General features: G+C 35.1%; 1 protein-coding gene across 1 annotated transcript in view; it reads left to right on the top strand.

Annotated features, from left to right (window-relative positions):
- PVRL3 (poliovirus receptor-related 3) overlaps positions 1 to 24,170 on the top strand; it is a 71,738-nt gene extending 47,568 nt beyond the window's left edge. Inside the window, exons 6-9 of the mRNA XM_014947318.1 lie at positions 8,195 to 8,333; positions 10,821 to 10,902; positions 20,547 to 20,609; positions 21,158 to 24,170. Of these exons, the coding sequence (XP_014802804.1) occupies positions 8,195 to 8,333; positions 10,821 to 10,902; positions 20,547 to 20,609; positions 21,158 to 21,334 (461 nt within the window). The 3' untranslated portion in view covers positions 21,335 to 24,170. The remainder of the gene's footprint in view (positions 1 to 8,194; positions 8,334 to 10,820; positions 10,903 to 20,546; positions 20,610 to 21,157) is intronic.
- The last annotated feature ends 2,341 nt before the right edge of the window (positions 24,171 to 26,511 follow it).

The raw sequence follows: 26,511 nt of genomic DNA, 5'->3' as shown, positions 1-26,511 counted from the left end.
ATAAGGATTTGAATGGGACCCAGAGCATAGTAAGAGACAAAAACCAAAATCAAGATGCATTTAACCTACACCCAAACTTTATCAGAATTTTTGCCACTTTCAGCTCCCCAGCCTGCATGAGTACTTTATGTTGCGGTTTGTGCAACAACACAAGTTACATCAGTGAAAGACATGAGAGCTGTTAAATGTTGGGTCATAACCAAAATGTTAAAGAAAATAATCAATAGGAAATCAATGCTTTTGAATAAAGTGCTATTTGAAACAACTAACTTTAAGTGATGTGCTTAATGTTTTGTGAAAAGCATTAAGAACTCAAAGAAACAGGTATTGGTGATGATGTGGAATGTTATAACTAAACAGCTTGTTGGTATGTAAGAATTCATGTCAACAGACAAGAGTGGCATTTTCTTAATTTGGAGATAGAAGTTGAGATGTGATTTGCAAGCAAAGTATTATGGAATTAGAGGTAAGGAACTCTGGCTTTCCTAATCTTAATGTTGTTTTTCATTTGGGAAACTTGCTTGGTGCAGGAAGTAAAAAAATTAATCTAGTTTTACATTCAGAAAGCTCTGGGTGACATCAGAAGTTAACTTCACATGTTCTTAGTTGTAATGGGCATTATAAACAAGGAGGGACAACTTCAATTTTGTCATACTTCAACAATAAAAGCTACTGACAGAGACAGTAGAAGTAATCATGCTTATGTATTCTAGGAATACATATAAACAAACACTGAATTTATACTATATTTGCAATGAATTTAAGATTAATATCTTAATTAGTGCTTGTAGATAATGCAGCTGGACAGCCTGACAACTATGGGATAAAACAGAAGTTTTGAAGGAAAGCTTTTCATAAAACACTGGTACTTTATTATATTAATAATAGAGTGTAAATGCCACTGTATTTATTTCACATATGTAATGGTTAAACTTGCCAAGAAGCAAATACTACATACTTGTGAATGTGTTTTATATTGTGGATGTGGAGAATGAAACTGAAGACCTCAGTACCAGAGAGAAATAGGTGAACAATTATGAAGTCAGTTTAAAATAAACCAAAGTATATATATAGTCTGGAAGATGATGTTGCTGGTACTGTCTGAAATTGTATTCTAAGCTAACAAATCTTGTGTCTAAAGCAAATACATTTTCAAGGAAGAGGGTTTTGAGTTTAACTACTTGACCTATGGATTTGTGGGACATGGGATCACTGGTAAACGTGGATTCCTTAACCTCTATTTCTTTTTTAAATTATTAAACTCACTTTAGATCAGTTTTTACTAAAATCATAATCTGAATTCCTCTTGTTCACTTTGATAGTGCATCTTCCTTATCCAGTTTCCTGTCTTCTGTCAAATTAATTTCATTTATGTAGAGCTCCCTAACAAATCACCACTTTTACATAGTCAAGTAATATAATTATGTGCTTTGATAATATGTAAAACTTATGTCAAGCTTAAAATGCTGCATTCAGCAGTGAGGTGCAGTCCAAAGTACAATTTGAAGTGATCATGACAAATGTGCCAATTCTGTATAGCATGAGGGAATTGTATGGTAGTCTCTGAGTAGTAAGATTAAAAATCATATCTATGAATCTTTAAAGTTATTATTTGTCAAATAACTGGAGGCTTGACAGATCTCCAGTTCTATCTATTTTACTTTTTGTGGTGGTAAATTTAGGGTGCCTCTGTAATACGGTAGTAGGAGTTCCATGAATCTTGCTTATGAGCATTTAACTAAATAACATGACATAATGAGCTACTTGGCTGCCCATGTAATATTCTCTCTAAAAGATTCAGGCTATAATAACATGTTTAGTGTTTGTTGCTTTACTGATTTTAAAATTACCTTGCATTGGGCGAGGCAAAAAGCTGTTTTTGTTCAGTGCAGCACAGATACAGAAGCTGGAATTGCAAGTAACACTGCAATTGACTGGGATAATCTCAGGAGGCTTTCTCAGTGTCATCAACCCATCACTTGCAACCTTATCTTCAATATAGATGCACACATCTCCAGTAGGCCTAAAGAACAAAGGAAAAAGTTGAGTGCTGGAGAAGCTTGGTATCTGGCAATCTCTTGTTTAGTTGCATAACCTGACATGAAATCAGTTGATACTTTACATTGAGGAATGAATATGGAAATTTCTTTGTGCATGAGGGATCAAATTGCTTTTAGGTGGAATGCATAGAAATCATTTTTACTTCAAATGTTCCAGTGTTTTTATTTTAAAATCCTGAAAGCACCTTGCTCAACATAAGTGTTATTTTGAGATTAATACATGCCATTTTTAACTATGCTTCTTTCACTAATCCCAAGGTGAAGTTACGTTGTATTAATGCAACAAATGTTTTTGGAGAGAATAGCTTAAAAATCAATAGTTCATGTGCTGCTGACTGTGCACACAACTGATAGTTTTTCATTCTTAGTGCCCTGAACAGTTTCTGAAGTGGGAATTTGATGTGGAATAATTGACTTTGTGGCATAATCAATTAATTTGATCCAGTGTTCCTAACTGCTGACTGGAAATAAAGAGGATTACTTGGGTTTTCTGTAATAGACAGCATTCTTCCATGGAGGAGGTAAATAATAAAGTATGAACAGTGAACATCTGAACAAAAATGCTGTGTCTCCTTACTTGGAGGAGAGCGAGATGTCTACTTAAAGATTATTTTTATTTTATTTTCTCCCCATACTTCCTATCCTGCTGCAGCAGAGCTCAAAACCATATGTAATGAAGCTAGATCAAAGCCTGTGGAAAGAGACTTTTTGTACTGCTATGAACCTGAGAATGAAAAACTATTCTTGTAGAACATACCCATCAACTTTGCTTTCTTATAAACCCTTAACTGATTTAGCTTGCATTGACATTCTGTGCCTTTTCTGTGTCTTGTCTACTTCTTTGCTCTTTCCATTAGATCCTCCTACTACTACCACTCGACCGCCCACGGTTCCCTGGCATCCTTCGACTGATGGCGTCACAGGTTTAGCAACAGAACCTAGAATAATAGATTTCCCAACATCAACCTTTCCAGCAATGCAGGAAGACACTTGGGGTACCGTCATCGGTAGTGCGGTGGGTGGGGCTCTCTTCCTCATACTTGTCAGTGTTCTGGTTGGAATTATCTGCTATAGGAGAAGACGGACGTTCCGTGGTGACTACTTTGCTAAGAACTACATTCCACCATCAGATATGCAAAAAGAGTCTCAAATAGATGTTCTTCAGTCAGATGATGTGGATTCTTACCCTGGCAGTATAAAAAAAGAAATAAAGCATCCAATGAACAGCTTAATATCTAAGGATTATTTAGAAGACCCTGAAAAACCAGAGTGGAACAATATAGACAATATTAACAGGTACCAGGAACGTTATGAAAGACCAATGGATTACTATGAAGGTGGAACATTGGGAATGAAGTATATGGGTGGTGAATGTTATGATGACAATGAAGAAGACTTTGTTTCTCACATAGATGGCTCGGTAATATCTCGGAGGGAGTGGTATGTGTAGTAACCACTGAAAATTAAACATGTACCTGCAGTTCATTTCATTGGCTGATCACTTTCAGATTGTTTATACTTACACAAGAGAAGGAATAAACTTTTTGAAACTGATTTTTTTTGAAGGTTTTTATATTGTGACTTGACAAATGGAAATACTGAATCTGGGGAAAATGTATTTCAGCTACTTTTTTTCCCAATGCTGTACTACTGTTTAAGATTTGAGTTTTAATGCAGAGTGCTTATATTGGTCTATGTCAGAGGTTAAAAAAAGGCTAAATTAAAGTTGCCATTCAAAATTGTTGAAGAATAGAAAGTGGCTCTCTTGGCTGTCTGATTTAAAAGCAAGTTTACCTAAGGCAATGATCAAACATAATCTTTTGGGACATTTGCTTTGCAGATTAAGCAAATTACTCCAATTGAGATACCATACATGTAAAACTTAATGCTTCTGTATAGAAAATTCTTTACCAATTGAAATTAGTTACAGCAGAATCAAAGCTTTATTTTTAGTTTTTTTCTGCACAAAAATGAATACCTCTTAGCATTTTAATGAGCCTTCTTGTAACTATGTACTTAAAAGAAGTCATTGCACTGAAACTAACTTATGAACAAAACCTTGAGGAGTAACTGTGTAAACAGGTCAAAGGTTTGTCTTAGAATAAGATGAAAAATTATTTTTTTATAGTTGCTGATTTCTAAAGCCTTATGCTAGTGTGTATATATACATACAGTAAGATATTTTGTTAGGTTGTAATTGGCAGGATGTCAAAACTCATTAACGAAGACAACTCTTTTTGCAAGTACACAAGGTACAAATTTAGAGACCTGTTTCTGAAGCTTTGGAATCTTACCATTGCATTTGAAAGCTGGAGGATTGGACACAACTAAGAAGAAAACTAATAGATTTCAAAGGTGGAAGCTAATGCGAATTTTTTCCTGGGTGCCAATAAACATTAAGCATGCTAAGAGGTGTCAAAGCATTTGCTAGAATTTTTATGCCCAGAAGTTAAAACAGCGGTTTTACGCTGCTTCTGAATAAGTTACAATGCTTGCTTTGAAGAGGGTAACTATAGGATTTCAAATTGTTAGTAGAGAAGCAGATATTTACATTGCTACTTCATAGAGTGAAAACACACTATTTGATGGCCTAACTACAGAATGTACAAAACAGGAGTTTAGATAAATTGTGCAGTCTTGTACCGCAGTGGGTTTGTTCTCCCTGCAAATAATCAATACTGATTTAACAACTTATTCCTGTTCTTTAAAATGGCATTGTATGTAGGACATCTCATTTGACATCTGAAGCTGTTCTACTTTGTCATAAGCAGTTTCACCAAAATAATTCTGCTGATTATGTAGGGAAGAATGAAATAACTTTAGATGAATTACAGAACAATTATAAATTCATAATTAGAATAGTAGATTCTTTGACGTGCCATTTTTAAGAGTTTAGCTCAAGAAAATGAACCTGATAAGGCTATTAATATTTGAAACCTGAAAAGGGAAAAATCTCTGCTACCTTTAAAATAGGCTGCATAGTTACAGCTGCTTCATGAACATTCATGTTGAAAGTTCTTTTCTATCCTCATGATCTTTGGTAGCTTACAGCATTTAGAGCTTCACTAAAATAGTTGTATTGAGCGTTGTAGACAATACACTGTGATTGCATATGACTGCATGTCTTTAAAAAGATTAAAACAGCAGCTTTATTTGAAATTCAAATGGAAAAGCATCCCCAAACAACTTAAGTTCATGTTTGGATTAATGGAGTACTGATACATGAATTGACCAAAGTCTCAAGAACAACAGCAAATGATATTGTGTGTCTCTGTAGTTTGAGTTCTAGCAGAAGGTTCTGAACCACATTATTTCTGGAATAAAGAGATAATACCTCTCTTCAAATAAAAAATACTTGATATATCATCTTTAAAAGATGGTGTTACTTGGAAATAAACATAACCATAAACCTGTTCTCCACATGGGATATCTTGCTTTTGTCTCTGTGGATTTTTTGTTTTGATTTTTAAAAATATAGATTATATATATATATTTAATTCCTATGGGTTAAGAAGTTGAAATGTTTTGGAGTTGAAGTTGATAATAGGGATAGGGCTTATGCGTGTTGCAATGTTTTGTACATTATGTCTGCTGTAAAAAGAATTGATTGTAAGTACAAATGGCTGTTGTGTGAATAAACTTTTTGTTACATTCTGGAACATAGGTAGTGTTCAAAAATGTTTGACAGATATATCCTTAAAATTGAAGATGAAAAAGCAAAATAAAGCCAGAGGCTGGGTAGAAGGACCTTAAGTATTTAAGCTGTTTAAGATGGGCTTTTTTAGCATTTCCTCTTAGTGACCATAAGCATATAAAACAAGTATCTTAAGAAACCATTTGAAGAGTATGAACATTGAGAATGATAAATAGGTACAGTTGATGTCGAGATAGTTTCACCTGAAGCACAGCTGATACATTGTCTAGGATTCACATTCTTTTAAAAGAATTTTTTTTGTTTTCGGTTGCTGTAGCTCTGCTTAAACATATTTATTGGAGTGAATCAATTCCCATCTGTTTCTGATCAACTTGTGGTTCAAATGCTGTGCAGCTGATACCACATATCGTAGGTGCTCTCTGGCTTGTTCAGCTTGGTGGTCTGGGTTTCTGATCATTCCTTTGGTTAGTCTGATATAATTTTGGGGCCTACTCTTTTTTGCTAAAGTAATTTCAGTTCCTGTATGTTGCTACGCTTGCTGGGTTATTGTTATTTTTCCTGGTGTTCAAAGGTAAATGGGTGGCTATTATCTCACCCAAAAACTTTAATTGAAAGTATAATACTTTGATGTTTTGATATTATAGCAGAACTTACCAGAAAAAAAAAAAAGTGTCAAGTTGGTACAGTATGAAACAGTCAAGTAACTCTTCTGGTAAAGTTGTGCTCACAAGACCAAAGCCATCTTCATGAATTCTACACGAAACGCTGTATGTTAGTTACCTGCAACTTCATCATTTAAAGAGGGAACCCAGTGTAAACTAAACTTAAAGTAATTAAAATGTAGTGTTTAAGTGAGCCTTCCAGTGATTCATGTGCCCATTCTTCAGGAGAAGATGGGAATGATGGTTCTTATGTATGTAGACTGGTACTGACAGACGAATGGAGCTTCTGCCAAGAAAGCTACTCTTTAAAACAGAACCATAATCACTGAAGGTGATGTGTTACTATGATCTTCCAGGGTGAATTAGCTTCCTGTGAGTGTTAATCTGTGACTTTATCCCTTAATGTTAAGAAAGTCACTAAAAATGCTTATTTCAGTTTTGTTCAATCTGCTTATAGATACCTGCATGCATCCCAGGGGAGTATTGCTGTGATATTGTTCATATGCAGTGAGAGGACAGGCATTCCTGTATCAGATTGGAAATAAGATGTTTTTGGGTTGGGTTGGTTTTTGTTGTGTGGGGGGGTTTTGTTTTGTTTGTTTGTTTTAAATGAGGGATGAGAAAAGTTTGCCTTTATCCAGCTTTCCACCACGTGGGCAGAACAGCATTAGAACTATGAGGAATTGATAAAACAGATTGGATAGTTATTTTGGTTTTTTGACCTGTAAATGGAATATGTAGCTGGAGAGGCTCCTAAAGTTTCTTCTGGTAAGAGATTAGAGTGTGGTCTCTGTGTGTTTGGATAAACATAGCATATGATCCTTTCTGAAGGAATATACCTGAAGTAAACTGCATTACGAATGTTACAAGTAGAGAGCTCTGTTAATTAGTTTCTTTCCTGTTACCTTTCTTATCCAGTAATCAATGTAGCTCAGACCATTATTTCTGTAATCTACATATATATTACAGGTAGGAGTTCTAGTGAAACTCATGGGAATAATTCCAATTGTTCAACTTTTTGTAAGCCCTTTTTTTTTTTTTTGCAAGTTTGAAACATTGATGATATTGAATTAAAATATACAAACAAGTTTCACAGCTTTACAAGATTTGAAACTTTTTAAGTTCCAAGTATAGTGAAATGAATGACCTTCAAAGACTGGCATGTGTGTTAATTAGTATGAGAGTTGCAAAACATTAGATTTGAAAGTCCTGAGGTCAAAAGAAAAATGCTTTTTAAAAAAAAACAAACAAATAACTTTTCTCTCCTCTTGTTAAAATTCATTTATAAAAATTACTTTCTCATAGCTTGAAGTGTGAAGTCCTAGAGATGACAGATGGTCTTAGGGGTTGCTTTGATTATTGTAAGTTAAGTATTAGTGAGTTGGCATGTTCATTCCTCCTTGTAGTATGTCTTTTTTTCCCATTATTTTAAGTTTCCCTTTTTCCTTTCTGTAGACTTCAGGGGCTTTAAAGAAAGATTGCCAGTAGAGCTATAGTTGTCTAGCTTTTTGAATTAACACCTCGTTTGCTCATGTAAGTGCAAAGCATGTGTTCTGGAACTTCATCTTGCCTTGAAATGGAAAATAAAAGCATGCAGCTAGTATTTATTAAAAGTAGACAATGAAATTTTTGAAATAATAATGATCCATGAGACCCATGAGCGTGGCGCCAAGACTGCAAGACTGTTAGCGCAGAACGAGGCTTTTTTTTTGTCACAGAAGGAAGAAACATTTCTCAGAGCGATGCTGAAATAGCTTATCTGAGTATTTGAAGTATGAGAACTTCTTTAAGGTGTAACCTATGCTATCACATTGCAGATATGCCATTTAAGCAGACATCTTCTGTTGCTGTAGCAGGGGCTGTGATTGGAGCAGTCCTTGCTCTGTTTATCATTACCATCTTTGTGACAGTGCTGCTGACCCCAAGGAAAAAGAGGCCATCCTATCTTGACAAAGTGTAAGTATGTGTTGATTTGTTTGGTTTTTTTTTTAATTGAAAGCAATATGCAGAAAGCATTCATTCTATACAGGAATTTAAAGGTCTGAGTCTCCTTAGCAGCTGTGTAGCTGTCATAATTTCAGGGGTTTATTTACAGAGTAGACAAATGTAAAATCATTTATGTTTCTGAAAAAGAGTTGAGGAACCTAAGAATGACTTCATTTTTTTTTTTTTTGCAAGTTTGAAACATTGATGATATTGAATTAAAATATACAAACAAGTTTCACAGCTTTACAAGATTTGAAACTTTTTAAGTTCCAAGTATAGTGAAATGAATGACCTTCAAAGACTGGCATGTGTGTTAATTAGTATGAGAGTTGCAAAACATTAGATTTGAAAGTCCTGAGGTCAAAAGAAAAATGCTTTTTAAAAAAAAAATAAATAACTTTTCTCTCCTCTTGTTAAAATTCATTTATAAAAATTACTTTCTCATAGCTTGAAGTGTGAAGTCCTAGAGATGACAGATGGTCTTAGGGGTTGCTTTGATTATTGTAAGTTAAGTATTAGTGAGTTGGCATGTTCATTCCTCCTTGTAGTATGTCTTTTTTTCCCATTATTTTAAGTTTCCCTTTTTCCTTTCTGTAGACTTCAGGGGCTTTAAAGAAAGATTGCCAGTAGAGCTATAGTTGTCTAGCTTTTTGAATTAACACCTCGTTTGCTCATGTAAGTGCAAAGCATGTGTTCTGTAACTTCATCTTGCCTTGAAATGGAAAATAAAAGCATGCAGCTAGTATTTATTAAAAGTAGACAATGAAATTTTTGAAATATTAATGATCCATGAGACCCATGAGCGTGGCGCCAAGACTGCAAGACTGTTAGCGCAGAACGAGGCTTTTTTTTGTCACAGAAGGAAGAAACATTTCTCAGAGCGATGCTGAAATAGCTTATCTGAGTATTTGAAGTATGAGAACTTCTTTAAGGTGTAACCTATGCTATCACATTGCAGATATGCCATTTAAGCAGACATCTTCTGTTGCTGTAGCAGGGGCTGTGATTGGAGCAGTCCTTGCTCTGTTTATCATTACCATCTTTGTGACAGTGCTGCTGACCCCAAGGAAAAAGAGGCCATCCTATCTTGACAAAGTGTAAGTATGTGTTGATTTGTTTGGGTTTTTTTTTAATTGAAAGCAATATGCAGAAAGCATTCATTCTATACAGGAATTTAAAGGTCTGAGTCTCCTTAGCAGCTGTGTAGCTGTCATAATTTCAGGGGTTTATTTACAGAGTAGACAAATGTAAAATCATTCATGTTTCTGAAAAAGAGTTGAGGAACCTAAGAATGACTTCAGAGGTAACATAATTCTTTATCTCCTCAGAAGTGTTTCTTTGAAGGAAAACTGCTCATTGGTTGAACTGGAGGGCAGGGGAGAGATCCATCTTGACTGATGCCACAGACTGCTAGTTTATCATAACTGTAGGTCTAACATGAGAGCAAATTATCCATGCTCTGCAGAGTAAAAGTCCACTAAGAAAGAAATATGTGTAAAATGAAGCCATCACCCATGGATGTGTGTGCTTAGAAATGACTGACTTCACCAATATTCCACAAAGCACTTTATTTCTTCAAGTCTCTGATGCAGACATGTGGTTTACATTTTTAAGCATCTAATATGGTCAAATCCAAGCAAGCAAAAAAAGCATGAAAAGATTTTGTCAGGTAGAGTGGATGATGTCTAGACCTTGCTTGGAACATGCATAAAAACTGGCTTTGAATATCTGTAAATAGAAGTCTTTTCACATATGCTGTGTGCAGTTAACACTTAAACTGAATGAGAAATTAAAATGTCTGTCATGTCTCTGTATACTTAATAAGGAGTAGAATAAAGTAACATACAGAATTTAGCATAAAATAAGTTTCAACATTTGAATCTGCTGAGCTAGCAAAAGGAGTCTAATGTTTTCTTAAAACTGGTAATTTCTAATGTGGTTAGAAATACTGATTTCTTGTTTATTTCTCTTAAATTCTGTAGCTGAAGCATATTTACATGAATAGTTTTAAACATTTTAATTTTTATAACCATTTGCTTTCACTGAAAAAGTTACAGTACAGAGGTCTTGCACGTAATAATCGTTTCTAAGGCTTTCTTGAAGGTTTTTCAAGCTGTATCATGAACAAGAAGTGATGACAGATGTTAGTCCCTAATCATATTTAGTTGGAGAGGAGAGGGGGTGGCGGTGAAGAGTTCAGTCTACTTAACACCTTATAGGACAAATAACAAATTATAGACAGTGCTTTTCTACAAAAAGTGTGTGGCTGAATTATTGGCAGCGGTGGGTGTATTATCTTTACAATACTCCGTGTATGTGTCATTGCTGACTCAAAGGTGTGTGTCCCTGAGTGTGAGTGATGGATGACTTGGCAGCTAAAATAAATAATATTTAACTGACCATTCAATTGGACTTCACAAACATGACATGTCATATTTCATTCTTTCTTTACTACAGGATTGATCTTCCACCCACTCACAAACCATCCTCGTGTGAGGAGAGAGCTTTCTCTATACCACAGAAAGAAGCTATGCTTCAGGTGAGTAAGTGGTTATATATGTATATATATGTAGTCAATGAGGTAGGAAAACTGTTAACTTTCCTTTATTCTGTTGATTTAGTCTGATTTTTGCTTTCCTGGCAATGTGTGGAGTTTTTTGATTGTTGATTCACAACCAAGAAGTTTCCCTACACATGTGGTACCTGAGTCATGCCCTTGGTATTAAAGTCATCCTTAAAGGTCAGGAAACTTGTAGATAGATCCTTTTCATGTCTCTAATAGTGTTTAACAGACTTTGCTGCTCCTGAAGTAGAAAAAGCTATAGCTGAAGCTCTGTGGTGATGAGGAGAATATACAGGAGAATATTACCTGATGTAACAGGATCATAGAGGTGATATGCTGGAAAGCTAATTCTAGTAAACGAGACAGTTAAAATTAGTGGGGAACAAGGAAGGGTAGGACTGCTCTTCTTAATTACAGCACGGCTTTGCGCTGGATTGGGCTACCTGAGAGACTCCAGGTGAATTCAAAAGGCTTCTTTTGCACAAGGCAACACAGAAGGGACCCATGTATGGGATACAGCTTCAGTTAACAGCATTGATTATTACACTTCATATCATAAACCAGTCTGTGGATGAAAAGTATAGATCCTGACTATAGCCCCTAAAGCGTGAATTTTTAAAAATATATATAAAATCAGTTAACCTGATCTTTCAATTTCTGCTTACACTGAAGAAAACTTTAATCACCTGTCAGTATTAGTGAGAATTAGATAGTAATTGTTTGTAATAGGATTTTTGTTCCAATTTCAGTACTTTGTATAAATAATGTGATTATAACCACTGATATGCTGAATAACAAACCTGAGGTAATTCAGGTAATCATTTGTGTGTAATGGATACTGTTTTTCCAATACTTTGATGTAACTTTGCAGCTTAAGGACCAATAAAAGCCTTTTTTTTTTTCTGATAGAGGAAGACACTCTAAAATGGGTGAAAAAAATCTTCACCCATCTTCAAAGATGGATTTGATACAGTAATATTGAAAATATTCTTGTAGTTTTCTTCATGTGGTTGCTGATTACTAAATATCACCAAATATGAGTTGGTGATAAAAGCTTTCCTTTTTCTCATGAAACTAATGCATGAAAAGAATATTGTGTATTATAAATAGTACTTTTAGTAATACTTTGCTAGTATTGTTGCTGAATGAAGAAGAAACTCTTCTGAGATCATGGCTACTTTTACTAGCAGCCTGATGATTATAGTATGAAGGTATAAAATACTGAATTGGCAAAAAGCATAATAGGCTTTTGTCTTCCGATCTTGAAGGTGGTATAACACCTAAGATGACACAAAAGAAACAATGCTTTTTTGTGCTGTGTAGTAACTCACTTCTGTTGCTATGATACTTAACAAATGCAGTATTGATGACCCGTACTTCAGCTAATACATTGCTATGATTAAAGTAATATGGTAAAAGATACTTGCTTACAAAATCATATGATATGGACTACTTTGTTATTTGTGCATCTATAGTGACGCTAGATGGCAAAATGACAACCAAAGGAAATGCAGTTATTTATCCTTTATAGGGCTATGCATGAAGTACATCCTTTATTGTTTTCTGCTTCTGAACTCTTGGCTTTGAATTCTTAGTTTTGCTTACTGTGGCTTCTATTAGTGGGTACTCTACAGTCAGCTTCAGCTTTTCTTAGTTGTCTTTGTTAAGGATATAATAAAATGTTTTATCTAAATGTATTTTGTAAATAAAGACCCTAAACAGGCTGAATCAAATAGTCATTTCTCTCAAGCTGGATAAATGCAGTTTTAAGTTCTTTTGGGAAAGAGAGGAGGTAGATCTAGTTCTTTTTCAGGCTAGATGTTAACTGTGCTTTATTTTAAAATAATGGTTGTTGGTGTAACATTGTCAGTGTACCTGTTTTCTTCTGTGGAAGTCCAAAACTGAAAAGAACTGGAGCTGGAGGCTAAGTCTTTATAGCTGCTACTACCTATAATCAACATGTACTCTGTTCTACTTGAGGCAACAGCTTCTGCTTTGTCTAATAGAAATAAGTGTCAAAATAGTAGCTTTAGCGAAGAAGTGCTTAGTTCCATTGTTTTGCTGTAATAAACCAACACTCGAATAGCTGTAAAGAGATAAAAGAAGCAAGTTAGCAACCTGTCACTATGTCTTGTCCTGCTTGACTAAAATTCTGTACTAGCCACGTAATTTGTTCCAAGTGCTGTTTGAACTGCATTGTTTAGGCACAAATGACAGGCATGCTGGTGAGCCTCTAGATGGTTCAGATGTAAGCTGCTGGTTACACTGAAAAGAACTGCAGCAACTGTCACTGCATTGTCAAAAGCAATAGATGATCAAATTTAATATGAGTGGAAATTATAGGCTGCATGAAGGTGCAAAGAAAAGTTAAAGGAGAGTGAATTTAGATGACGTTGTCTGCATGCTCACAATAACTGACCATTAAAAGTGGATTGATCCAATTTAAGCCCATTCTGTTAAGTTGTTATATGTAACATGCAAATTTTTAAATAATTTGTATGGTTATAGTTCAGATCATGCACAGCAGCTTTTTTGGATCTTATGAAGTATTCCAGAAGCAACTAAGCTGAAATATTCCTGTTTGTGTCCTAGCAGTCAATGTATAACTAGATTTTGCCCATATCTGAGTAGATGCATGTTGGTATTAAAATGAAGGGGGGTATTGTAGACATATGATAATACTGGGTCACCAACGTCTTTCATAGTTACTCCTTCAGACTTGGAGTTACTGGTAAGTAATGGTAAGTAACTTTAAGTGTGCTTTAAGTATACATTAGCATCTACATGCTAACATTAAATAATAAGCTACATGTATGTAAAAGTACTGTCTAACTGAATACTCATAATTTCTCTCTACTGGTGTTTACAGATACCAATTTATGTATTCATGTGCATCACTTAAGAATCAAGAAGAACCAGTTCACTTACGGCCCTAAAATAGTGAGACAGAAGTCCATAACATAGGAATACTATATGGAACAAAGGAAACATGGCGATGTAAATAGTTTTATTTACTGTGAAGACTGTAGGTTCATCTTCATCAACTTTTTTAGCAACAAAGCTCTTGCTTTTGGCTGTTTGTTTTTTTTAATAATCACTGTCATGGAAATACTGTTTTATTACTCAGAACTATTTTTTGCATGTAATAGGAAAGATCAGTGAGCAGTCTGAAGGTTATGTCCTTGGTGAGAGAGGAGTCTCTGCTTGGCAACTGAGTTTCGAGGCAAATCAGGAGGAAGTTGAGCAATGGAAGAATTCCAGTGGTTTAAAGAGGAATTCCATTCTTGCATAATATTTATAAAAAGGAGTGGGTGCTAATTCAGGCAATCCTTTGAATCATTAGAATTAGTTTCACTGTATTTCAAAGAATATATCACTAAGAAGTAAAAGTTCTTTACTAGTCTGGAAGCACGACTGAGATGAACAGTCTTTGACAGTGTGAAAGAACTGAAGTTATGTCTAGCTTGACAGGTGCTTCTGAAGGAAAAAGGAAAAGAAAGAGGAAAAAACATTGTTTTGTATAATGCAATGCATGAATGTTCAGAGTTCTTGAAACATTCAGCAATTAATAGGGCTTTTTTTGTAGCAACAGAAATAAGTGGCGAAGAGAAATACAGCCCCATTAGTAATTCTAGCCATGAGAAGACTGACTTTGGGCTTGCAACTTGTAAGAATACCTCATATACTTAGCCAAGCAACGTGGTCAAACACTAAAACGCTTTAATTGTGATATCTTTATTCCTTTTTAAATCAGGAAAGAAGATAATGAAATTGTATTAGCATAGTTAAAAACAAATAATACCATTTGCTGAATGCTGGTATTTCTGGATCAAATTTGAAAAGATCATCCTCAGTACTCTTAAACATAGCATAATATTGATTCATTAATAGAGCATGGCTCTCTTACACTCTTCTAGTTCTTTTCCTAATGGTATTAATATATGTGGGAACATCTCTTCTTTGATGAAAAAGCAAGCATTATTGTTATAACTTCCCTTAGACTGAAGAGCTGTTGAGGCAAACAAGACTGAATGGAAGGAGGCACAAAATGTGCATAGATAAACTCATCTATATTGATGAAGGATCTTAATGGAAAAAAAACATTTACCAGATAGGGACTAGAATGAAGCACAGGTTTTGTATTAGTGGATGCTTTCATAATAGAATATCTAAATTGGAAAGGATGTGAAAATGTAAGATGAAGTTGGTGAGATAATTGATTTAGGCTTTTAAAGGACTGTTTGAGAAGGAGCATGTTTAGAGTAAAACTCAATGCTTTTATGAAACTCTGCCAAAATCAAGCATTTTAATGTTTATACTTATTAAATAATTATTGATTTTTATAATTACCCATAACTAGAAAAGGCTGCCCAGGGAAATGGTTGAGTCACCATCCTGGAAGGTCTTCAAAAGACATGTAGATGTGATGCTTAGAGATATAATTTACTGGTGGACTTGGCAGTGTTAAGTTAATGGTTGAACTCTATCTTAAAGATCTTTTCCAACATAGGTGATTGTATAATTCTGTAAAATATAAGGGTAAGACAAACTGTTCTAAGTATCAAAGCACAAACCCCCAGGTGTTCTGCAGAGAAACCCTATAGCTCAGCACCAGTTTTCTTTGACAGAATATGATAATTTTGGTTCTATCACTTCATGGCAGTAAAAGGTGCAACTCCTTTTTCTAGCAAGGGTGTGTTGTGTTTTCATGCCATGTGAGATCATTTCTTTTGTCTCTAGTTTTAACTGAATAAATGAACCCACTGGAATTTCCTGTTCTGGTTTCCAGTGTTTGTCTAAATTGTCTACTGTCCACTGTTGATAGGAATTCTAAAGCAGGCAGATGTTGTTTTAACTGAATAAATGAACCCACTGGAATTTCCTGTTCTGGTTTCCAGTGTTTGTCTAAATTGTCTACAGTCCACTGTTGATAGAAATTCTAAAGCAGGCAGATGGTTTTTTTTCTGCTCACAGAACATTAGTCTTTGGTGATGTCAGGGTTCTTGTTCCCCATGTGTGTTTTGCCTCCTTGTGTGGTGAATTCATTCTCTTAGCTTGGGTACAACAAAATATCAATGTCTCCTGGTAAATGGTAAATTGCATATTTTTGGAATTCATCTACAGACTGCATTCTAAGAGTTGAGGAGCAAAAGCAGTATGACTTGAAAAGAGGGGAAAAAATGCTTTTAATGGAATTACAAGACAAAATATCATAAACAAAACTTTGAAAAACCCTATAGGAGGAGTGGGAAAAGTAGAAAATATTAGATGAGTTTTCAAACTTGTTTTGCAGTGAATTTGCAGGTCATTTTAAAAGTTAAGTAACTGAAAATTGCTTCAAAACTTTAACAAATGTGGAAAAGTAGAAAGTGAAGAGGAAGGAAGATAAAAGAATGAAACATTACTTGAGATTGGTGGGGTTTCTGCTGAAAGACCAGCAATTTAGCTGCTTTACATTGTTGGTACCACTATGAGGCTGTCGGGAAAAGCAAGAATTACAAAATGTAAGCAAATGTGTAATTGCGCAAAAGCTATTACTGTAGCCTGTTGTGCCCCGATAGTACTAGTTAAGTGTGGCATAGAAGGAAAAACTTACTTAAGAGTGATGATACCATAGTGTTAGCTGTATCCTAAGTCATAATTTTCAGGTAGCATTGTTTGGTATTAAAATTGGCGATCCTTTAAGTCAGTCAGTTGGCAATTAACTGTGTGTTTGGAAGTAGCATGTTCCAATAACAAAGTTACTGCATCATAATGGTGACAAAAAAAAATTTGGACTGGAAGCAATGTTTTGAATCTTGTGTTAAATAAATGGCATTATCATCAATATATTGTATAGCTCTGTCTAATCTAAAAGTTGTAGTGTTATATTACCTTTTTAAAACTAAACTAGTGCTCATGTAGAATTATTGTTGAAAGTTAAACTGATTTCTAGAAACAGAATTATTATCCTAAATATATGCCAATAAATCTGAACTAGAGCATTGATGTATCACTGATATGATTCTGTAGTTCTGAAAGCCATTTGAGGTATGAAGAGATGAGTGAACTGAGTGGTGGAACTGGGCAAATGGTTAAAAAAAAAAACTTATTAAACTCAAAGCAAATGGAAGTCAAAGTGTTACTTCTGAAATGTTTGAGAGAATTGTATTGGCTCTTGATAATTCCATAACTGTATCAATCTGCTACAGTATTAGTTCAACACAAGCAGACCTCTGTTTACATTGCAGATTGAACCAGAAAGTATTTTCAGACATTGCATTTAATATTCAGGAAAAGACTTATTTATTTTTGTCTTGAATGAGGCTTTAAACTCTTACTTGTTCAAACCTTTTGTGCTGCTGAACTGGAGTCTATAATGTCTCATTTGTCTGAAAGTCTAGAATGAGATAGCTAGTTAAAGTTGTTCTTCTGTTTTCCCCCCATAGTACCATTAGGCACTGGCATAACTGTAAAAATATGGAGTTTACATTATTTTTAGTGAAATGTTACTTTCCAAAAAGCTTCAAATAACAGATAAAATGATTAGGTTCAAAACTGGCCCTTCTGATAGTGAGCTGGCTCAATTGTGGGAAGGTTTTCTATTCATGAGGAAGTGGTTTTAGTTGTACTAAATCTTCCCTGGAAAAAATACCTTTATTCACAGAAATGCAAATGTATAGTTGCAGTACACGTTGGGTTGTGGTTTTTTTTTCAAAACTAAGGTTAAGAATAAAAGGTGCAACATTTAGATACTTTGCTGCTTTTGATGGAGTGTAAAACCGTAGAGGCACCTAACAAAGAGCTGATTTCCTTAGGATTTGAAAATATCCGTTCAAGTGTGCTCTTTGTAATGTATGCGGTCTATTTACTAGATGGAGAAAAGGGGCAAGGAAGCATTTCTTCCTGAAATGGGTAGAACTTTGTCTTCCAGATATAATAAAATTAGAGGCAAGTATATAAACTTACACTAAATGACAAGTTATGTTTTCATTGATTATTTTTTTTTTTAATAAGTTAACTTCAAAATAAGCTAATTAGTTTAGCTCTTTGTTCTATTTGGAAGGTTCTTGTATTGCCTGTCCTCTTGAGGATACATGCTCTTGCTTTGGTTATTTGTTTAGGGGAAAATCAGTGTGATAGTTCCAGGGCTGGATTCTTTTGCTTAGACCAACCTCTAAATTATTTTGCACGTTCAAGATGTGTATATAAGCTGATCAGTGCTGTAACTACTAATTGCATGGAAATATTCAGCAACTTCATGTATACAGCCAGGTGTTGAAAATTATTATTTGACTTCAGTGAAGAAAAAATTATATCCAACTACTCTTGATCTGAGTATGTATAGTATGAAGTGTACACTGTTTGCATTCTGTTCTGATATGAACTCTTGATACGATGGTTAGCCTTGATTAATGATTTTTCTTCATGCTGTTGCTCTTAATGCAGTGCGATTGCCCTCTTTTTTTGGAGGGAATTACAGGCACTTGTCCGCTCTTTGTCTTCCATTTTGTCGTATAATCTTATAACTGTGAAGACTGTTCTGCTTGTCCATAAAGCTTCACCTTTCAAGCCATTGCTCTGATATCTCAGACCAGTGACTGCATAACCTCAAGGTACAGGTTTGTTCCTTTTGGCTATACCTGATCCTATTGTGTTCAGCTACTGTAATGTTACTCACTTTTTTGCCTACTTGCTCACCTTGAGGTTGCTGATGGCAAAGCAATGGTAAAGCTGTGAAATTGGGTAGTGACAGACTGGAGCTAAAACAAGCAGTATTAAGCTGCAGAGTTGTCTGTTTTCTGAATAAACCTGATAACCTAGTCATTGAAGTCTCCCTATGCTTGACCCAGATAACTTAGTTGTATGTTACTATGAAGATAGCCTCTTATTTACCTTCTTTACACAGCAGAGACAGGAATTACTTGTTTTCCCAGAGTCTTGCTGTCTTTTCCAAAACAATTCCAGGGGTTAGTAGAGGGTTGATTCTTTGTTTAGATAGAAGATGTCTGAGGGAGGAGTTGAGCTTTACAGAGTAAGGTTTAAGTTAGCAGGGAAATAACTTCTTAGTTGAGAAATGCTGCTGGTAAGTCATGAGACAAGCAGTTCAAGTCACAAGGTCCTGCTAGGGTGAGACCTGAGCAAAATAAAGATGCTTCTTGTCTCCCCTTGGATCAGTGTGGTGAGTAGCTTGGATAAGTATCTATTCTTATCATCCAGCAGCTGGTGAATTTAATAGTAGTCTGCCTTTTGAGATTGGCCCCAATTTCCACTTTAAGCACTGGGAATATCATAGAATCATAGAATGGTTAGAGTTGAAAGGGACCTTAAAGATCATCAAGTTCCAACTCCCCTGCCCTGGCCAGGGAAACCTCCCACTAGACCAGGTTGCTCAAAGCCCCATGAGAAGGCATGCAGGGCATTTTAACCATGTTTGTGATAAGTACGTGAGTAATGACTGAAGGAAACAATTAGCCATTCTGAAAGAAATACTGAAGGACATGGTGTTTTTCCTACTACGTGAAGGACCATTTCAAAGAACAGAAATCTACGTGCTCTCATTTGGCTAAGAAAAAAAAAAACACGCAAAAACCAAAATCCCAAAAACAAAACCAAACAAACTTACTTGTGGAAATGAGTTTTTTTGTGTTAGGTATTAGAAAAGCTTGCTGATACAATAACAGAGAAGATATTGAGTTGCCTGGGAAACTTTTTTGTTGTCCAAGCTGCTTTTGAATGGTATCTCCACAAGACATTGATATGGATGATTCTACTTCAACTAAATGTCTGAGTGAACTCTGGCAGAAGTTCCTTTCTGCCATGTTTTTCTAACTTGCTTACAAGAGCGCACTAAGTGTGCTGATTTATGTGCCAGTAGAGCTGGTTTTCTAACAGAATCTACCAATAATTATTACTTGCTCTATATGTGCATATTAGCCATACATTGTTCAGTATGGATAATCTACATGTAGCTCATTTTTCTTTGTGTGTATATAATGGGCAAGATTTCCATCTGTTGTTATTTCTTAAAGTTTTCAACCTGGCTGGTTATGAAGCATTTGTGTATTTGAATATGATTTTCGTTACCATCATGCTAAATAAGCCACAACTATGTCCTCCTTACAATATCAGGAGTACTATTAATGAAAAACTGTTCTAGATGATATAGTTGGCAAATTAGAGAAACTTTTTTAGATATTATTTTCTATCTAGAAGTTATGTGTCTTCAGTCTTTTCAGTGAAATACTTTTGTGCAATATCAGACTTGGCATTTATCCATACAATGCTTGTCAAAATCTTATACTGTATAACTGATTTGGGGTTTTACTTCTATTTTAAAATGTGGCTTATCTAAAAATAATGTCATGTTAAAATAAAAAAAAAGCTTTTTAATCATTCTCAAACATGCTTATGCTTAAAGAAGTCAAAATGAAATATGTGTAAATAACACTTCCCAAATTAATAGCAGCATCTTTTTTTCTGCCAGAGATTAGCTTGTAAGAAGTATTCTAAATGGTAGTCAGGTAAGATGCTTCACAAGGCAGCGTGTATTTAGTGATGACTAGCACTTTTGTATAAACCAAACCTGTTATGCGGTGTTGAATTTTGACTTTTTTCCACTGTAACTTTTCTTCTTTCAGAAAGAACATCTTGCTTTGCAGAACCAGTACAGAGAGAAAGATGCTGAAAACTTGCAGCACATGGTAAATAATAAGATGGCTTGAATTCCTGATTAAAGCTTCAATTTTGTTTGGTTCCTTAAAATAAGCTTATAAGGATGGTTTTCATGAAGAGCAAAGTATTTGTCCATCCTAGTCAATAACTGTTAGATGTGTGGATTTGTTGACCATGAAGTGAAAGTGTTGATAACGTTTTAATATCTTTTATTTCCTAGGTAGTTTTTCTGACTAATTTAAATACATAAACACTAGAGCTTTGAAGTCCTAGTTCAGTAATTTAACAAAGCACAGAACTGCAGACAGACTATTTCATAGCTTGTGTTTTGCTTTTAAGATTTTTTTCAGCCTTAAAATCTAACTTCCTTTGAAACAAAAGTTTGAGGTCAACTCTGAGTAGTTACTAACACTTCTGTCATATGTCTGTTAATTAATAGTATTAAGTTCATGTTTCTTGATTCATAGGACTGCTTTGGAGATCATGTACCTTCTTATTTTGATTAAAGCTTTAAGAGTCAGAATTGCAGGTTCTGTATGTGAACTACGAAACTGATTACTTCTCATGTGTGTTTTAGAAAGCTGTAAATGGAAGGCAACTTACCTGTGAGGCTGAAGAGCCACAGGAGGAAGAAAGTCTTCAGCATATGTATCCAATTTATCAGCAAACATACTACAAAAATTGGAGCAGCAGATACCCGCAAAACTCAGGACCTGGAAGAGTCTACATCAATCCAAGGGAACATTATGTATAATTCTGTACCCAAATGTATTAACTTTCAAGATACAAGGGGTTTAATACCTGTTGACTGTATTACAAATGTGCTTCAGCTTTCATCTTTAAAATAATTGGCCTTTTTTCTTGTGGAAAGAAATTGCATGGAGGATTTTACATAGGTAAACCCTTATGGAATTTGAGACTTAACTTGCTTCTAGTCTTTGGTATGTATTTGTTTTGCTAAAAGAGGAGAGCCATTTAGCTATATTAACCTTCGTAGTTATAAGATGTGTAAATTAGATTAATTGGTTGACACATGCCAAAATGTAGTTAAGCTATTTCCCTGGCTATTTCTGGGAGCATTCTTTCCCTGAATGGGTATTTTAGAATAATCTTACTTATGTAAAAGTGAGTAGATATGAGCAAGACAACTGAATCCCTGGTAACGTAAGCAGTCTCAGGCTGAGAGTAATTTTTTTTGCATCTTGGAAAACATCAGATAATTAATCATTTTGACTGGCCCTGGCTATTGATTTCTCAACTAGCTCTACCTCTTCCAGTCAAATGAGCAACTAGACTACCTCTCAAATACTGACTCGCTATTTAATAACATATGTTGTGTGTCTTCCCACCTCTTTAAACATAAAGCAATTTCCTTACATGGGAAACTCTTTGGTTTATATTGATCTTGCCTGTCAGTTGATGTACTTGCTGGTTGTAGTTTCAGAGTAGGTCTATATGCAGGAAGTAGATGACTAATGGGACAAAACTTCTTGAAAGTGTCTTGTGTAGCTACATCTTGCCTACAAATTTCTATTTAGCCATTTTTCCAAATATGACTCCCATGTTAAGTGTTGCAGCGTTTGTCTTTCTTGGTAATAAATATATCTCATGTTCTTTGGTTTCTTCTCAGTTTGCAGTAAAACTGCCTGTGGTGTGTTCTTATGTCTTAACAAGAAAAGGAAAGCTTCAGTAGACTTGAAATAGTTTTCAGTGCTGTCCTATAATCTTAACCAGTAGTGTGAAGTAACTGGAGAATTTTCTGACGTTACCAGTGCTGACAGTATTCCACATGAAATTTTGAGTGTGGGGTAATGGTTGAAAAATGTGCTCAGGATCTTTTTTAGAAAAACAAGTTTTCCTTTGGAGTAAAAAATAAATGTTTGGCAAGTAAAAAAAAAAGTGTATATAGTGTATTAGTGCTGAAATGAGCTCACAGGACAATCTTAAAATATTTTAAGACAGCAGGAAATAAGACACTGACTAAAACTCGCTGGTGAAACTTAACTCATGTATCCTGTACACCTAAGTACAGAATAATGATTTCCAATCGGATAACCTTAAGATAAAATGTTGAGAAGAATGGCTATGTTATACCTAACTAGCTATCGATACAGAATTAAACATTACTTCTGCTGTATTTGTGTTTTCTCTACGGATGACTGGATTTTTCAGACAGATGGAAGAGTCATAGTAGTAAAAGCAATAGAATTGAAAGCTAGTATAGTTAAGTCTGTTGCAGGGAGGTTGTTGTTATAAAACCTGAATTCAACCTGCATTCACCTCCATCATAGTAAAGTTAATGAGATCCTTATCCACAATAGGGCTAGGTAAATATTTCTAGTTAGTTACAACTAGCAGCTAGAAGATTATGGCTTTAGATACCCATGTTCTGGACACTGTGTGAGTATATATTAACTGTTCTCTTGCTAAGCAACTTTCTTTTATATGATGTGGATGAACTTGACAGGTGAAGCAATGGCAAAGAAAAAAGGTTGGAGAGAACTTGTTTCTCAAAAGCTTTCTTTGAACCACTGTCAACGTGCTTTTCTCTTAGGGACTGAGCACATTTATGTAAATTGAGCAACTGTTTTCAATTTTAAAGCCTTTTGCTGTATTGGAGATTTAAAGGCTTGTGTGCCCCAAAAATGCATCTTCCAATATTATCAGTTTACGCAGCTACCTCTTTCCACATGTGTTGCCTTACATCCTTACATTACTGCAGACTCCAAAAAACATATATTGCCAGAACATGGAAAGAAAACAGTGTCTTGGGCAAATGTTAAAGCATATAGAATGACAGAACTTTGAGATGAGCTATACTGCTTGAGATAATTTGAACAGTATCACCGAGCAAAACTTCATACAAAAGATATTTGGTTGTGCATTATAGGGTGGTTCAAAACAGTGTTATTGTGATAATACTTCCCCTACATTCATTAGTACAATGTGCTATTGAGCAGGTGATCATTTCAGTTCCTATTATGTTGGCAGATGATGTAAAAACCAATTATTTTGGGTTCAGACCCCTTCTACTGCTTTTCATTCTTATTTGCAGATAGATTTTTGTTTGAAGAGTTGAAGCTTTGGGGGAAAGAGGGAGGAAGGAAGAATGCTATCAACAAAGCTATAATTGCTTTTTGAAATTTCTAAAAATAGCTTAAAAAAGAAAAATGTAGTCCAACTATGCTCACGTTATATATCAACAAACTACAGAAAGCTTGAATTGCAAACTATCCATCAGCACATGGTTTGCCCTAGAGTCATTAGGGAGATATGTTATCATGGTTATTAACTGTGAGAAATGCATTTTGTGTAATCTGTTCAGGGACACATAGCATGTTAGATTATTTGAAATGTTACTTGTAGTCATAAGTATGGCTGGATTTTGGGGGAGGGGATTTGGCATAGAATGCTCTGAAGAGAACAGAGGAATGTCTGCTGATTAGGATTTCCCACAGAAAGGAGTGTACATATAGACATAAGTTTGATCTGCTTTTTTAAGGTGTAGAAAATGTCCTTTTTTTATTTTTGTACATCTTGAAATGTTTCTATTTGTATATTGATTTGAATAAAAACATTAAAAATGGAAATTTTTCATGTGCTCTTTAGATTTAAGATTACTTAAGGTACGGAAAATGCATCCACTTTCTTGGTGATGTGTTTCTTCCTCTCTGGTTGTATATGCAGAGCATGTGCTTTTTCCTAACAGTACCCCTTTCTTTTGAGTATATATGGTGTTGGATGCTGAAATGAGATCTTTTCAACACTTGTTTTATTTGAGGGAAATATAATACTTTATGAAAATCCAGCACTTATGTGAACTGAACACCCAGAATTGCTGTTGAGGGAGACAGGAATGGAAGAGTAGTAATTCACATCTCTAGCTTTGAATATAAATTGTCCTCTGCTCAAGTATGTTGAAAGACTACTAGCTAGTCTAATTATAGAAAATATAGGTTTTGCTATGTCCGAAACATTTGTGGATGTAATACAAAGGAAAATGAAGAAAATGTACTGATTAGTCTCTTCTTAACTGTTTGCCTTTAATAAAAGGAATAATCTGTTGTTAGGCCACAAAATGATAAAATGTATTGGGTATCCAGCTCGAGGAATATCTGACAAAAAGGTGTGATAATTCATGAAGAGTGGAGGGAAGGTTTTCCCCTTCAGAGCTCTTAACTTTAGCTGCTTTCTGGCACGGTTCCTGCCATTTCCTTCTCTGTGATACAAATCTGGGTGCAAAATGCTGTACTGTTGTACAGATAAGTGCTTAAAGTACAGTGTAGAAACTTCTTTGATGCTACAGTCTGAACCACTGTGTGGTTTGAAGGCACTGCATGTGAGTGCTGTAATAACAGGTAGTAATCAAGAGATTAAATTGTTTTGGCAACTTAGGTCACTTCAGAGATTACTGGAAGAGCTAAAGCCCCAAGGAGAAAAAAAAATAAATGGCCATGGTAGTTTTTAACTGCTCAGTTGCCTGGTGGGAAATGGCCTGGGGTTCTTTAGCCACTTGTGGTAGGTGTCTAGAGTATTGCAAGGCTTCATTGCTGCTTAAACATTATAGCACATCGTACTAATGTCATGAATACATCAACTTTGGGATTAATCAAGCTAGTCTGCGTTTTTAGTGAGGTTTCAAAGCTATGTTACCTGGATTCTGGTGGCATAAATCTTTGACTACTTGGGGTAACTTAAAGAACCTGCTTGCTATAAAACACCTGTCCAGTTGTTGTGAAGAAAGTTAAAAATAGTTATGTTCTAATGAAGTGCTAAAAGATTATGTAGAAGTTACGGTAAACTAATAAGGTGGTGACTACTGGTGAAAAGCAAAAGATGAAGAGTGGTTGAATCTCAACAGAATAACACATTGTAAATTTTTTTATTCCTCCGTGGAGGTAGATGGCTAAGAAAACTCAGTGGCATTAAAATCTATCAACCTTCTCCCCCACCCCCTTTGCTGTGCAACTGAGATGATCTCTTTTGAAAGTATTTGTGAGCAGTGAAAAATCACTACACAGGAGTGACTTTGCTAAGAAAGGACCTAATTGGAGAGTGCTTTCTATAAGAACTTTGGCTTTTGCAGTTTAGGCAACTTTGTCTTATGCTCTGTTCAGCTTTCTGCTTCTTATATCACGGGCTGCTTTGAAAACAGGCCTATGATTTGATCCTTAACTAAAACCAGCCCTTGTAAAGGAGTCTATCAAAATACTAGTTCAAAATGCTGATAAACCTCAGAGTTCCTTTCTGACAAAATAAAGATTTGATGTTTCTCTATTTCTTGAAAAGTATGGAATTGTTCTTGGTCATTAGCTGAATGAGACTCAACAAAAATGCAAAAAGTAGATTGTGTGTCTTAGTAATACTTATTTGGACAATGAAACCCAAGTAGAGGTGTGTTAGGCGTTTTAATTTGTACTGACAGCCCCTCAGTGCAGCTTTTCCTAGCCTTGTTTTGTGATCTTACTCAAGTTGATTTTATGCTGTATCTAATTCTAGATCGTTCAATTGCCAGCAGAAAATAAATTCTATTTATCTTAGAAGTCAAGCTGTGATTTTCCTACCCTTTGTGTAAATAATAGTCAAAACTGTACAATTGGAATTTAGCTCACTATTTTGAGACTGAGCGGGAGACAAAGTAGATTCCAGTTTGCTCACGAGCTGAGATGAATTTGAATTTGTTATGCAGGGCTACACACAGAGTGCATAAAGTATGTTAAATATATTAAAAAGTAGTTTTCATTTGCTTGAGTTTAGCAACAAATTTATTATATTCCAACTTGAAATGTACTCCTCCACTGGTATAAATTATAATTTTAGTCTAACACAGATTTACAGGAAATAGCTTTTTTTTTTTTAACACTGATTGCCAGAGGAAGAAGTTTAAATATTTGCTGTTGCATCACACCCGAATTTGTTTGTGTTCTAGTA

The sequence above is a fragment of the Calidris pugnax genome, unplaced genomic scaffold, assembly GCF_001431845.1.
Source record: "Calidris pugnax isolate Ruff unplaced genomic scaffold, ASM143184v1 scaffold95, whole genome shotgun sequence".
Classification (NCBI taxonomy): domain Eukaryota; kingdom Metazoa; phylum Chordata; class Aves; order Charadriiformes; family Scolopacidae; genus Calidris; species Calidris pugnax.
Note: the sequence above shows the minus strand (reverse complement) of the source record. Positions and strands in the feature narration are given on the sequence as shown.